This window comes from Peromyscus californicus, unplaced genomic scaffold (genome assembly GCF_007827085.1).
Source record: "Peromyscus californicus insignis strain IS unplaced genomic scaffold, ASM782708v3 Scaffold_19__1_contigs__length_69161282, whole genome shotgun sequence".
NCBI lineage: Eukaryota > Metazoa > Chordata > Mammalia > Rodentia > Cricetidae > Peromyscus > Peromyscus californicus.
In genome coordinates, this window is record NW_026294491.1 from 24,230,108 (window position 1) to 24,243,372 (window position 13,265).

At 49.4% G+C, this 13,265-nt stretch overlaps 1 protein-coding gene and 1 non-coding gene across 2 annotated transcripts in view; both read left to right on the forward strand.

Annotated features, from left to right (window-relative positions):
- The window catches only part of Hkdc1 (hexokinase domain containing 1), a 39,327-nt gene extending 26,457 nt beyond the window's left edge, over positions 1–12,870 (forward strand). The window contains exons 13-18 of the mRNA XM_052744871.1: positions 1,475–1,570; positions 1,744–1,843; positions 3,569–3,752; positions 6,314–6,469; positions 10,062–10,295; positions 12,030–12,870. Of these exons, the coding sequence (XP_052600831.1) occupies positions 1,475–1,570; positions 1,744–1,843; positions 3,569–3,752; positions 6,314–6,469; positions 10,062–10,295; positions 12,030–12,177 (918 nt within the window). The 3' untranslated portion in view covers positions 12,178–12,870. The remainder of the gene's footprint in view (positions 1–1,474; positions 1,571–1,743; positions 1,844–3,568; positions 3,753–6,313; positions 6,470–10,061; positions 10,296–12,029) is intronic.
- On the forward strand, positions 6,578–6,650 carry Trnaa-agc (transfer RNA alanine (anticodon AGC)). Its single transcript has one exon. It is a non-coding gene; the product is annotated as a tRNA-Ala (tRNA).
- Positions 12,871–13,265: the final 395 nt, after the last annotated feature.

Here is a 13,265-nt window from a genome sequence, read left to right on the forward strand (position 1 = left end):
TCAGGACAACCAGGGCTATATAGTGAGACCTTGTCTCAAAAAACAAGACAAAACAAGAAAACCCCAAACAAAGCACAAAAAAAAAAAAAAAAAAAAACCAACCAACCAAACAACCAACCAGCCCGCCAACGAACCAACCAACCAACCAAACACAAAAAGCCAAAAAGAATGAATAGACTGTGTGAGAAAGAGCCGTGTGGCTGTTAGTGGTTCTGAATGATGGATGGACCCCAATCACAGCAGCACCTCTGATCCAAGCCACTGACATTTCTTGACTGTCCTGACTCCAGAGGAGGCTGGTGAAGAGGGCAGCCAGCTGGGAGCAAAGCCGCCAGTGGTCACAGGGGAAAAGAAAGGCGAAAGCTTATATGTTGTTTTTATGTGGTTGCAACTTATAAATAACAAGTTTTCCAGTGAGAGTGTGTCCTGAGGACTCTGGAGAGGAGACCGAGGCTTGATGGCCGAAGGCCTCAGGGTGAGACGGTGTCTAGCCAGGGGTCCCATGGGCCACCCTTCCTGGTCCAGCGCCCCAGCTCTGCCAGTTGCTCCCACCCCCAGCTTTCTAGGCTGTAGAGCTGGGCTAGATAAATCCCAGACCAGGGTAACAGCTTCTAAACATTAAAATACTACCATGAAGCCAGGCGGTGGTGGCGCACACCTTTAATCCCAGCACTCGGGATGCAGAGGCAGGCGGATCTCTGTGAGTTCAAGGCCAGCCTGGTCTACAGAGCAAGATCCAGGAAAAGGCGCAAAGCTACACAGAGAAACCCTGTCTCAAAAAACCAAAAAAAAAAAAAAAAAATACTACCATGAACATTAAGTGTTTTGATTTTTAGGAAACATAGAAAAATAAACATGCACTCATAGTCTTGGATCCAAAGATAGTCGGTCACCCCTTGGGCACATATTGTTCCAGACCCTTTTCTAGGCTGAGTATTTCTGTTATTTTAAAGATAAAAGCGGACTAAGTCTCTACCTTTTCATTTGAAAGTGTGGATGAACACAGTTCTCCAATGCGCCATGTTTCCTGACCGTGTGGTTGTTCTGGTTTGTGTTAACGTTGATAATGAAGGATAAGACAGTAAATCTTCACAATACTGCTGAGGGGACGAGGTGGCTCTTCCCATTCATTGTCTAACAACGCTTTGACGGACAGGACTGACATTTTATACCTCGACCTCTGAGGACCCCTCAGTCTGTCATAGGCCACGTTGGAATTGGGATGGCTCTGACTCCAGACTCTGATTCTGTGTAGCAGTGTGGCAGGGACACGCCAGACTCTTGAAGACCATGCAGAGCTGTGGAGAGCCCATTTGGCAGGAGCCCTGTCTGGGCCATGTTGGGACAGTAGAGGTAGAAGCAGGCGAAGAGTACGCACGTTCCACCTGTGATCAGATTCAGTCCCTTGTGTCTCTTGGAGCTGCTGTGATCCTCAGAACGGCTGCTCAGGTGACCGTCCCCTTCTTTGTTTCAGGGGACTCTAGTAGGGTGGACCAAAGGCTTCAAGGCCACCGACTGTGAAGGGGAGGACGTGGTGGACATGCTCAGAGAAGCCATCAAGAGGAGAAACGTAGGCTATGGGGAGGGGGAGGCACATGTGGGACCTTGCCCTCTTCCCCGGGGCCCTTCCCCTGCTCTGCCATGCTGTGCCCAGGATTGTGGCACAGGCCTCGGTCTGCCTTGGCCTGAGGTGCCCCTTGCACAATGAACTGCTTTCAGGGCAGGTGCTTGCTTCCTCTGCAGGAGTTTGACCTGGACATAGTGGCCATCGTGAACGACACGGTGGGGACCATGATGACATGCGGCTATGAAGATCCCAATTGTGAGATTGGCTTGATTGCAGGTGAGGGGCCCAGCATGGCCCACTGGCCGGGTCCCGTCTGACTCTCATGACGGGTGGTGGGGGTCATTGTTCTGCTGCCCGAGGCTGCTCTAGAGGTGGATGCAGTCTGGGGTTCTAGGCCAGCTAATTCCAAATCTCTTAATGTCTTTCTCACCAAGGCTCTAAACCATGGGCATTCTTTTCATTGAGGATGGAGAAGATATGCAAAGAAGTTTTTCTTCCTTTTCTTCCTTCATGTTGTAGACATCTTCATATTCATATATAATGTGTCATCTTTATAGTCTCCCCTCATCACTGTGTCCCCCCATCCTTAGACTCCCTCTTCTTTCAACTTACGGTTCTGGGGCCAGGTGTCTTGAAGGAAGGAGGCCGTTGTGGGGCATGGTGGTCTGGGGCCTCAGAGCTGGCTTCTGACTCTGGCTCTACTACACACCTTGCCATTGCCTGGATCCTTCTGGTTCTTTGGGTGCGTGTGAAGGGCAAGAGTTGAAAGGAAACTTAGATGGAGGAAGGGAGTGGTCTAAGGTGATACAGGACCTTTAAACGCTTTTAGAAGTAGCCTGGCAGTGGTCCAAATTCCCTTCTCCGGAGGGAGAAGTTTCTCGGGGAGGCTAGGGGACAGGTGGGATTTAAAGACTGAAGATGAGCATGAACGGCCTTCCAGGTGACAGGCACAGATGAGTGGTGACGGAACCTGGAGAAGTAGTTCTGGAGCTTGTCTGGGCTCACTGGATAAGAGCAAGAGGCAAGACAGGCAAATGGAGATCAGTGGGTATGTGTTCGGTGTTCTCCCTCAGACTCCCACCTGCACGTGAGCGTGAGCAGGCTAAGTGTCCTGACTCACATGAGTTTCCTCATCTGTAGGAAGGTTGGGCCAGACCCAGGAGGCTCCACAGATAAGGCCTGTGTGAGTGAATATGATAGGTACCTAGACTGCTGTGTGGGAGTTCTGGGGCCAGATCATGGGCAAGGGGGAAAGAATGGCTCCCCAATACCCAAAGTCCACTTGTCCAAAGTTGGACTATTCCTCATGGCCCTTGTCAGTGCCGAACTGCTAAGTCTGTGGCTCCTTGGAAGCTTTGTATGTCTATGGGACTGCTACTGCTGGGCATGATGATAGACACAATGAGGATGATGATAATATTGATAATGATGATACTGGTGATGATAGGCAAGATGGGCCTGATGATGATTCGAATGCTACTGCTGTGAAGATGATGATGATGATGATGATGATGATGATGATGATGATGATAGAAGTGATGGGGATGATGATGTGGCTAGAGATACTAATGATGGTGCTAATTATGGTGATGGTGGTGATGGGGAATATGGTGGTGGTGGTGGTGGTGACGATGATGATGATACTGCTAATGATGGGATGATGCTGATGCTGATCTTGCTGATGACTGAGGGATGATGATGATGATGATCAGGACTATGATGCTGATGGTGGTGATGGAGAATATGATGATGATAGGGATGCTGAAGGTGGCAAGTGTCATCCATTGGCTACTTAACGTGTGGAGAAAATATACAAATGCCTTATTTTCTTCTTTATAACAACTCCATAGAGTACTTGCTTAAGACTGGCCAGCTGAATACACAGCTGGAATCCTGTCCAGCTCCATCTCAGACCCCAACTTATTTATGGCACTCCCCTGCCTCTCTTAGACCTCTTGTCATCTTTGAGGAGGTCTAAAGTCCCTCCATGATTCCTTCCAGGGACAGGGAGCAACGTGTGCTACATGGAGGAGATGAGGAACATTGAGCTGGTGGAGGGGGACAAAGGGCGGATGTGTATCAACACGGAGTGGGGGGGATTTGGAGATAATGGCTGCCTAGACGACATCTGCACCCAGTATGACAAGGAAGTGGATGAGGGCTCCTTGAATTCCGGCAAGCAGAGGTGAGAAGGGCGGGCGGTTGTGTGTCTGTCACCTGTGATGGGAACAGTTTCGCCAAACCCAGGGAGCAGTTCTGTTCTTGTGGCATCAACCTGATAATTTTGTCTATACCTGTTACAACTCTGTACCAGATGTTAGTGCAGGTTCATCCTGGAATAAAAGAAGGCCATCTTCCAGCCTGGTCTACAGAGCAAGATCCAGGACAGGCACTAAAACTACACAGAGAAACCCTGTCTCGGGAAGAAGAAGGCCATCTTGATGTTTCTAACAGGGAAGGAGAGGTCACTTTCCTAGTCACCATTAAGCACCATGAAGGCTAGTGGGGCCCAGGAAGCCAGCCAGAAGCTGTCAGAATGTCTGCTTGCAAGGGTGCCTGGGTGTCACAGAGCAGGGGTATGGTGACCTCGAAGGCCCTCAGATGGGCTTTACTAGGTCCAATTTAGAGGTCAAGGTCCTTAGCCTTTTGAGGTCAGTGAGCTCTAGGGGGTGGGAAAGTGGTCCCCACAATGGACGGAGGACTGGCTCTCACCATGGTATCACATCTTATCATGGATCACACGCCTTTGTGAGGTGCATTTCAGTTAGTAACTACTGAAAAGGTAATGAATGGCTTCTAAACACCTGAGTAGATTTCCACCTGCATCCTGACACTCATCGGAGAGTGGGGAAGAAAGGGCTAGCCTGGGGCAGTGCTAGTGACTAGGCCCTGTTTTTTGAGCCTGAGCCCTTCCCCTGGAACAGTGGGAAGCTTTTCTGTAAAGGGCCAGAGAGTGTTTTAGATTTTGTGACTCATATGGTCTCTGTCCTAGTTAAGCTTGGTGTTATAATGTGTAAACTGAGAGGAAACAGATTTATTATGATGGCTGATAAGCAAGTAGAGGCTTAACAGGTTGGAAATGTGCTGACGAGGTGTTCAAGGACACTTTGGGGACTGTTGAGCTGAGAATATTGTCTAGGAAAAGGCTTGAGCAAGGACAGGATTAGGTATTGGCGGTCCCTCACCCTGCTTTGGCAATTTCTGTGGCTGGGTGGCGGGTGAGCTGTTCTAACCCTGGGTGTTCTAAACAAAGGGTCCTCAGGCTAAGGATGCAGCGCAGTGGCAGAGTTTGGTGTAGTTCAGCACAAAGCTTGAGCTCAGACCTCAGCACCGCATTAGAAAGGGGTTGAAGACCTTAGCTCTGAATGCCGCTTTGCGGCTCTTCCCGGAGGTGAAGTGTCTGGGACTTAGTTCTGTGTCTGTCTGCTGGGGCTCATATTTCTGGACTGAGGGCTTCATAGAGTGGAAGTAGAATTTTGAATGTAGTGAGGACATGACTGCTCCAAGGTATGGTTGAGGGGAAGGTTTTTATTGTAGATATGAGGGCCAGTCCAGCCAGAGGCATCTGGAAGGGTTGAGAGCAGAGAGAGAAAGTAGTAGACTAAACATGGCCAATAGACTGAACTGGGCCAAGAGAGGGGACCAAGAGCCAGGAACAGAGGACCAAGAAAGCACATGGCCAGAATAGCAGGGTTGTACAGGATGAGAAGCTGGGGGAAGGGAAGCCCACGGGCTGGAGAAGTTTGGGGTAGGGGGCATGGTGAGAAGAGCTGAGAGAAACCAGGAGGCCAGCGTGTACTTTGGTGTGCTGATAGGCATCACAGTTAGCCATTTGTCCTTTGGACCTGACTGACCAAGTTGCCTTGTGATATTTTGCAGTTTTCTGCTGGTTCCTAGAACAGTTGTGGGTATGAGGCTGGCACGCAGGTCTCAGTGCCATTGTGTTTCCATTCACCTCTGTGGTCGTGGGAGTCAGGCTCCCCAGTTAGGAGCATTGTGGGATTGCACTCCCGTGGACTGAGGCTTCAGGGCACTGGCTGCTTCCTAAGCCCCTTCCTTCTCTTACGGAGCATGGTAGAAATATATTTTTTTTTCTCTTTTTCTCCTTTTTTTTTGTTTTTGTTTTTTTGAGACAGGGTTTCTCTGTGCAGCTTTGCGCCTTTCCTGGAACTCACTCTGTAGCCCAGGCTGGCCTCGAACTCACAGAGATCCGCCTGCCTCTGCCTCCACTGCCCGGCTTTTTTTTTTTTTTTTTTTTTGCACTTCTTGAGTGTTGGTAGCGTATGGTCTCTGATGGACAGATGTCTTCAAAGGCAAAGTTGATGTCCCTGTGTCTAACGCAAAACCAAAACCCGAATGAAATTAGCATATTAGAGGCACAGACTGGCAGGCAGCAAGAGGCCTGGGAAAGTTGGCACTGGGACCACCGAGGGGTGCCTCTTTGCCTCCTGCAGTCCTTAGAATCCTGCTCTACTCCCTGGTTTACAGATGAAGCTCCCGGCAGGGGCTCACAGCACGTGACTGGGATGTGGGAAGCTGGGCTTGATTCCCAGGTGGCTCTGGAGCCCCCCTTTCTCACTCCACCCTGCTCTCTCTATTACATTTATTTGACAACCACAGAAAGGGCCTCCCTAGACCTCTCTGACGCGGGAACTTCACGTGCCAGTGTGCTTTCCACACCCAGACCTGGGTCCTCAGAAACCGCCTTTCTGCCCTCATCGGTCTTGTCCCCTCTTCCCCAAACAGATATGAGAAAATGACCAGTGGGATGTACCTGGGGGAGATTGTGAGGCAGATCCTGATTGACCTCACCCGTCAGGGGCTCCTCTTCCGAGGGCAGATTTCAGAGAGACTCCGGACCAGGGGTATCTTTGAAACCAAATTCCTGTCCCAGATCGAAAGGTAACGTATGATCAAACTTACTCGCTTAACGTGGGATGCTTGGGGAAGGGAATGGCTGTCTTCCCCCAGGGCTGGGAAGATTTGAGATTGGAAAATGAAAGCAAGACTGGGGGTGTAGCTCAGTTGGGAGAGTGCTTGTCTAGCATGCGTGATGCCCTGGGTTCGATCCCCAGCATCTTCATAAAGCAGGTGTGTTGGTTCACAGCTGTAATCTCATTACTCAGGAAGTGGAGGCAGGAGGATGAGAAATTCAATGTCATCGTTGGCAGCATAGTGAGTTTGAGGCCATTCTAGGGTATATGAAACCCTGGAGAGGGAAACAGAGAGAGTGTACAGGAAGGCTCCAGTGGGCGTGGAGTTCGATCAGTCCACTCCACTCTCCACCTGCATCTGATTCTAGCCCAGAGACAGCATGCTGCCTGGGGTGGAGATTAGCCTCAGCTCACTTAATTGAAAGGACTGGGTTCTCTACTGAGGTTGCAGAAGGGTGGCACAAGAATTAAGTTAGGTAAAAAGTTAACCCTGCTCTACACCTGAAAAGATGATGTACCTGTAACAAAGACAATCACTCATATGCTTGTTACCAAACACAGCTATTTTGGGTTTTGTGAACGATGTCCCCTCTTAAATTCCTTCATGTATGCAAACATCTTTAATACATGCCATCATATTACATAGAATTTGCATATTATTTATTCAGTGTTAGATCATAGAAAACTTCACTTACAGTGCGTTTCAGGTGTTTGTCTTTTAGACAGGGTCTGATACAGCCCAGGTGGCCTCACAGCTGTAGTATAGCTGAGGTCTGCCTCTGCCTCCCAAGTGCTGGGTGGGGTTCCAAGTGTGTGCTACCATGCCTGGCTTCTGTTTTCTGTTTCCCTTTGTATTATGGAAAAATGGAAACATCTACGAAAGGAGAACAGTGGTGAAATGGACCAGTGTTCCCATCACTGCTCCCGACAAAGGTCAACTCATCAGCAAAGCTGCTTTGTCCCACGCTCCTACTGGCCCAGCCCCGGCTAGGTGACTTACAGAGCCCACACCTATACCAGCTCCTTCATAAATATTTCAAATGCGTTTCTAAAAAAGGAGCTCTTACAAACCCATAACCCAGTACATTATCACACCCCAAACAGCTAATGCTAAGCCTTAATCTCAAAATAGCTTCTTAGGCTGGGTGATGGTGGCACACGCCTTTGATTCCAATACTCAGGAGGCAGAGGCAGGTAAATTTCTGTGAGTTTGAGACCAGCCTGGTCTACAGAGTGAGTTCCAGGACAGCCAGGACTACACAGAGAAACCCTGTCTAGAAACAAAACAAAACAAAACAAAAACAAACAAACAAAACCCCAAAATTGGGGATGGGGATTTAGCTCAGTGGTAGAGCTCTTGCCTAGCAAGCGCAAGGCCCTGGGTTCAGTCCTCAGCTCTGAAAAAAAAAAAAAAAAAAAGACAAAAAAACCAAACAAATCCAAAATGTCTTCTTAGACTTCTGTTTCCAAATTGCCGAACAAAACCAAAAACATAGCAGTGCAGTTGTTTGGTATGCATTAGTAGCCAAATGGGGCCTTTCTATTTGGTTGGCATGTCTAAAGTCTATTTTACTCTGTAGACGCCCTTCCCTTCCTTATTTTCCTTAACTGCTTAGCAGTGGAGGAAGCCATATCTTATCCTACGAGTTTCCTGTATTCCAGATTTTGATGATTATAGCACTCAGTACTGTCCTCTGTCTCTTACATTTTTCTGGAAACCTTACAGTTACCCTGGATGCCTGATCAGATTCAGTGGTGAATTTGGGTCTGTCTGTTTTTTTTTTTTTTTTTCCACACTGTCACCGCTCACTGATGCTTATTATGAGACTCTGTCAGCATTAATTAGACTATTTCTTGAAAGAGAACATCGCTTTATCAGCTCATTAGTATAATAATCGTTTTGAATGGCTGCGTGAAACATCCCTGTTACTATACTGTAATTTACTAAAGCTCCCTTTAGTATGCGATGCCAAGCTTATAATTTATGAATTTTTCTTATTCTGAGCAACACCATAATTACTCCTTTTTGCACACAGTCATTTGCAGCTTATGAATTATTTACTTACGTTTGACAGAAGGAGCGCTCCCCCCAGGGTACATTGCTTTTGGGAAAGTGGCTTCTGAGGCTGGGCATGGGGCTTTGTTAAAGTGCCTGCCTGGCGCGCACAACGCGCATGGTTCAATCACCAGCGCAGCATACGCCAGGTCTGGTGGTGCATGCTTGGAATCCCAGCACTTGAGAGGCAAAGAAAGACAGGTGTAAGGGCATCTTTGGTTATAAAATGAGTTCTGGGACAGCCTGGGCTACATGAGACCCTATCCAAAAAAACAAAAGGTACTTTCCATTTCCACGATCACCACCACCAGAATGTACAGAAGAGGAGGAAGTGGAGGAGGAGAGGAAGGAGGAGCTAGTGGAGGAGGAGGAGGAGGAGGAGGAGGAGGAGGAGGAGGAGGAGGAGGAGGAGGAGGACAAGAAGGAGGGGGAAGAGGAGGAGAAGAAGGGGGAGGAGGACAAGGAGGGGGAAGAGGAGGAGGGGAGAGGAGGAGGGGAGAGGAGCTATCCTGTCTTGTCCGGAAAACAGTTTTGATGGAGCAGTCATCCACTACCTCTGCTTCTTAAAATTTCTGCCTCCTCTTCTGAGATGACATCTAGACCTTGGGATGATGGGATGTGATCTAGATGTCCCGATTAGGGCTGATTACTGGCATCTTTTATTCTGTCTGTGTTAACAATTGGGTCCCTGGGTGAAGCGTTCCCACTGTTTAAGGCATCGTTGTGTGCCATAGATTCATTTAGTCACTTGGTCGTGGAATATCCCCAGCCCTATCCAGGTGGCTGCTGAAAACAGTTTCATCTTTTTGTTGTTGTTGTTGTTTTTGTTTTTCGAGACAGAGTTTCTCTATGTAACCCTGGCTGTCCTGGAACTTGCTCTGTAGACCAGGCTGGCCTTGAACTCACAGAGATCTGCCTGTCTCTGCCTCCCGAGTGCTGGGATTAAAGGTGTGCACCACCACCACCACCACCACCACCACCACCACCACCACCACCAGGCCATAGTTTCCTCTTCAAAGAGCATATAGTCAGCTGGGTTGACAGCGCATACCTTTAATCCCAGCACTCAGGAAGTAGAGGCAGGAAGGTTACCCTGAATTTCAGGCCAGACTGAGCTACATAGTAAATGCCAGGGCAGCTAGAGGCTATATAGCAAGAAACAATTAGAAGGAAATTGGCCTCCAAAATGGGAATAGAGGACCGCTAAGTTGCTATGAGGTTCCCGTCTAAGAGGACATCTCTTGTGCTCTGAAAAACATCTGGTCTGTTGGTTGCCGACCCTCACATTACCTCCTAGTGAGATGGGCAAGAGCCAGCCTAACACAAGGGCACTTGAATGTTGCTCTTTAAGGGTAATGGGACTTCCTAGCGTCCCTGACATCCCACATCCTCAGTCACTGACAGCATCTGTCTGGCTAAGACCCATCCCAGAAGACTCCGGATCACCTGAGGCAGGCCCGGGTGCAGGAAGCAGCTGCTAATGTTCTGACCTGCTTGTCCACAGTGACCGGCTGGCCCTGCTGCAGGTCAGGAGGATCCTGCAGCAGCTGGGCCTGGACAGCACCTGTGAAGACAGCATCGTGGTGAAAGAGGTGTGTGGGGCCGTGTCTCGGAGGGCTGCCCAGCTCTGCGGCGCAGGCATGGCCGCCATCGTGGAGAAGAGGAGACAAGACCAGGGGCTCGAACACTTCAAGGTCACCGTGGGTGTGGACGGGACGCTGTACAAGCTGCACCCTCAGTGAGTGCCTGTGATGGGCGTGGGAACCAGGACAGAGGGCGGGCACACTGGTGGCCGGGGCTGGACCCGCACATGCACAAACTCTTCACAGTGGGAAGATGTGGCCCCATGGGGATGATACCCGGGCATGGTAGAGTCCACTGCTATAGAGGCTGAAGCAAGGGCTGGTGCTTCTGCTTCCTGTTTGTCCACATGAGGCTAGGAGTCAGCCTTTAAAGCCCAGTCAGGGTCCTTATCTACGCCAGGTCACCAGCAGTGACCTCTGCCTCTTAGGGTGTCATAAAGATTGAATGGGCACCACGCAGCACGGAAGAAGTACATGCTGTGATTATAGTACATAGGGCCAGGCAGAGAGCATGGCCGGAGCTCCAGCCAGGTTTGAGCTGGCCGGGATTTCTGAGTTCAGTCAGTGGACAGAAAAAAATGAAGAGCCCAGCCACACACACAGGGTTGACTCCTGGTTCTACCATGTAGAAGGCAGGTGGCATAGGGCCAGTTTTGTGTCTGCTTTCTCTCTTTTTTCTGTAGAATGAGGACAAACAACAACAACAAAACGTAATCACCTATAGCTGCACTAATAAAAAGCTGTTACTCTTTTGTTTGTTTGTTTTTGTTTTTGTTTTTTTTTTTCATTAATTTTTTTTTTATTTTATATGTCAGATCTCGAAGTTTCAGACAGTTGTGAGATGCCATGTGGGTGCTGGGAATTGAACCCAGGTCCTCTGGAAGAGCAGTCAGTGCTCTTACCTGCTGAGCCATTCTCCAGCCCCCTTGTTTTTGTTTTTTGAGACAGGGTTTCTCTGTGTAGCTCTGGCTGTCCTGGAACCAGCTCTGTAGACCAGAGATCAGAGATCTGTACTGTAGATCTGTAGATCAGAGATCTGCCTGCCTCTGCCTCCCGAGTGCTGGGATTAAAGGCATGCGCCACCACTGCCTGGCAAAAGCTATTATTTTTGTTCAATGATTTCCACTTTATTTTGGTGCCAAGGAGATGTAAGAACAAGATTATAAAATTCCCGTGGTACTGATCTCTGGCTCACAGCTTCTCTCTTTGTCCCTTGGTGACACACGTTTGGGGTTTGGTTTCTACAAAGAGAGACTTTAGAATAGTTTTACGTTTAGTGTGTGTGTGTGTGTGTGTGTGTGTGTGTGTGTGTGTGTGTGTGTGTGTATGCGCTTATGTGGATGCACAGGAGTCGGTTCTCTCCACGCACCACAGGGGCCCAGGTATTGAACTCAGGTCCTCAGGCCTGGTGGCAAGCAGATCAGAGCCATCTCACCAGCTCCGGATCTCTTTCCTGAACTAAGACTTGACCAAAGGCAGAAAGAAAGCATAAAATCCTTTTAAAAGGTGCCACGCAGCAGTGGTGCACACCTGGACCTCTAAGTTCAAGGCCAGCCTGGTCTACAGAACAAGTTCCAGGACATCCAGGGCTACACAGAGAAACCCTGGCTTGAAAAACAAACAAACAAAAAAAAACAACCAAACAACCACAAAAAGGTGCTGACAAACAGTTTGATGGAGTCCCCCACCCCTTCCCAATAAAAGCTCTCAGAACTCGGAATGAGAATCCCTTAGCTGGCTGAGGAGTTCCTGCGAAAACCCTACAGCTAACACCACACTTGATGGATGAGAGTGGGGGCTTCCCCGGGAGGTCAGAGGGGAAACTTGGTCACAGTAGCCGACCTGCCAACCCCACTGCAAGCCCTGACGTGTCTTCCTCTTTGTCCCAGCTTCTCCCGGATACTGCAGGAGACGGTGCGAGAACTGGCCCCTCGGTGTGACGTGACGTTCATGTTGTCGGAAGACGGCAGCGGGAAGGGAGCCGCTCTGATCACAGCTGTAGCCAAGAGGTTACAGCAGCAGAGGAAGGGAAACTAGGTGGGCCTGCCCAGGGGCCACCAGATGACCTCCTCCTTCCTGGCTGACCCTCCCTTCTCCAGGGCCGAAAGAGAACCAGAGTTCTCAGCATCCTTAGCATCGTGGTGCTGGCTTCTTGGTGACACTCAGCGACACCTCCATTTGCCGTATTTTGGCCAAAGATGGGCTGACTTTTGAAATCAAAGGATCTGGCCCAAGGTTCTTGAGTTGAGCTGCCAGCGTTCGATAGCTTCAAGTCTCTCGGCTGCTGGACTCAGAACCTGCCCAGGTGGCTGGCGGCTTAGTTCCTCACCGGCCTGATGCTACCTCTGGCAGGAGACTGGGCCCGAGATCTACGGATGAACCCTTGCAAGGGAGAAAGACGCTTAGTGAACTAGATCTAGCTTAACACGGCCTCACTTGTCAGATGCAAGAACCGCAAGATGTGCACCACAAGAATGAGATGCACATTCCTCTCTGCATGCAGAGGAGCCCAGGGCCCTGGAGCCAGGAGAAATCTTACCAGATTCAGGTGCTCCGTGAGCACCCTGGGGTGTCATTCCCCAGATGTGGATTGGATTGAGGGATGGGACACCACTCAAGGTGCTGGTTTCCATTTCCCGTGATGCAGTGGGTGGCCGTCACTGCTGTCCATGTTTGTTTCGAGGACCGTTAGGTCCATGAAACACAGTCTGAGAATAAAAGACATTTGGCTTTCTGGGAAACTTGGCATGAGGTATTGATCTTTCTTCTGAGAGGCTCGTTGGTATCTTCACGTCCCGTCAGGAGAATAAGGGAGCTGTAGAATCCAGACGAACAAAAGGAACCACAGGGAACAGATTATCCAAATTTCACGTGATTGGAGTACTTCTAACAACAGAGCAGTGACCATGTGACCCTAGAGTGCTTGCTTTTGACCTGGAGTCAGATGGAAGTCATACGTGTGTTCATGTGTAGGTGTGTGCACGTGTATTTGTGTGGGGGTGTGCATGCACATGTGTGTATGTGTGTGTGGGTGTGTGTACATGTGTATGGAGGCCAGAGGACAACCTCGGTGTCACCCTCAGAAAGGCCGCATATTTCCTTGGACACAGGACCCTTCAGGTGGG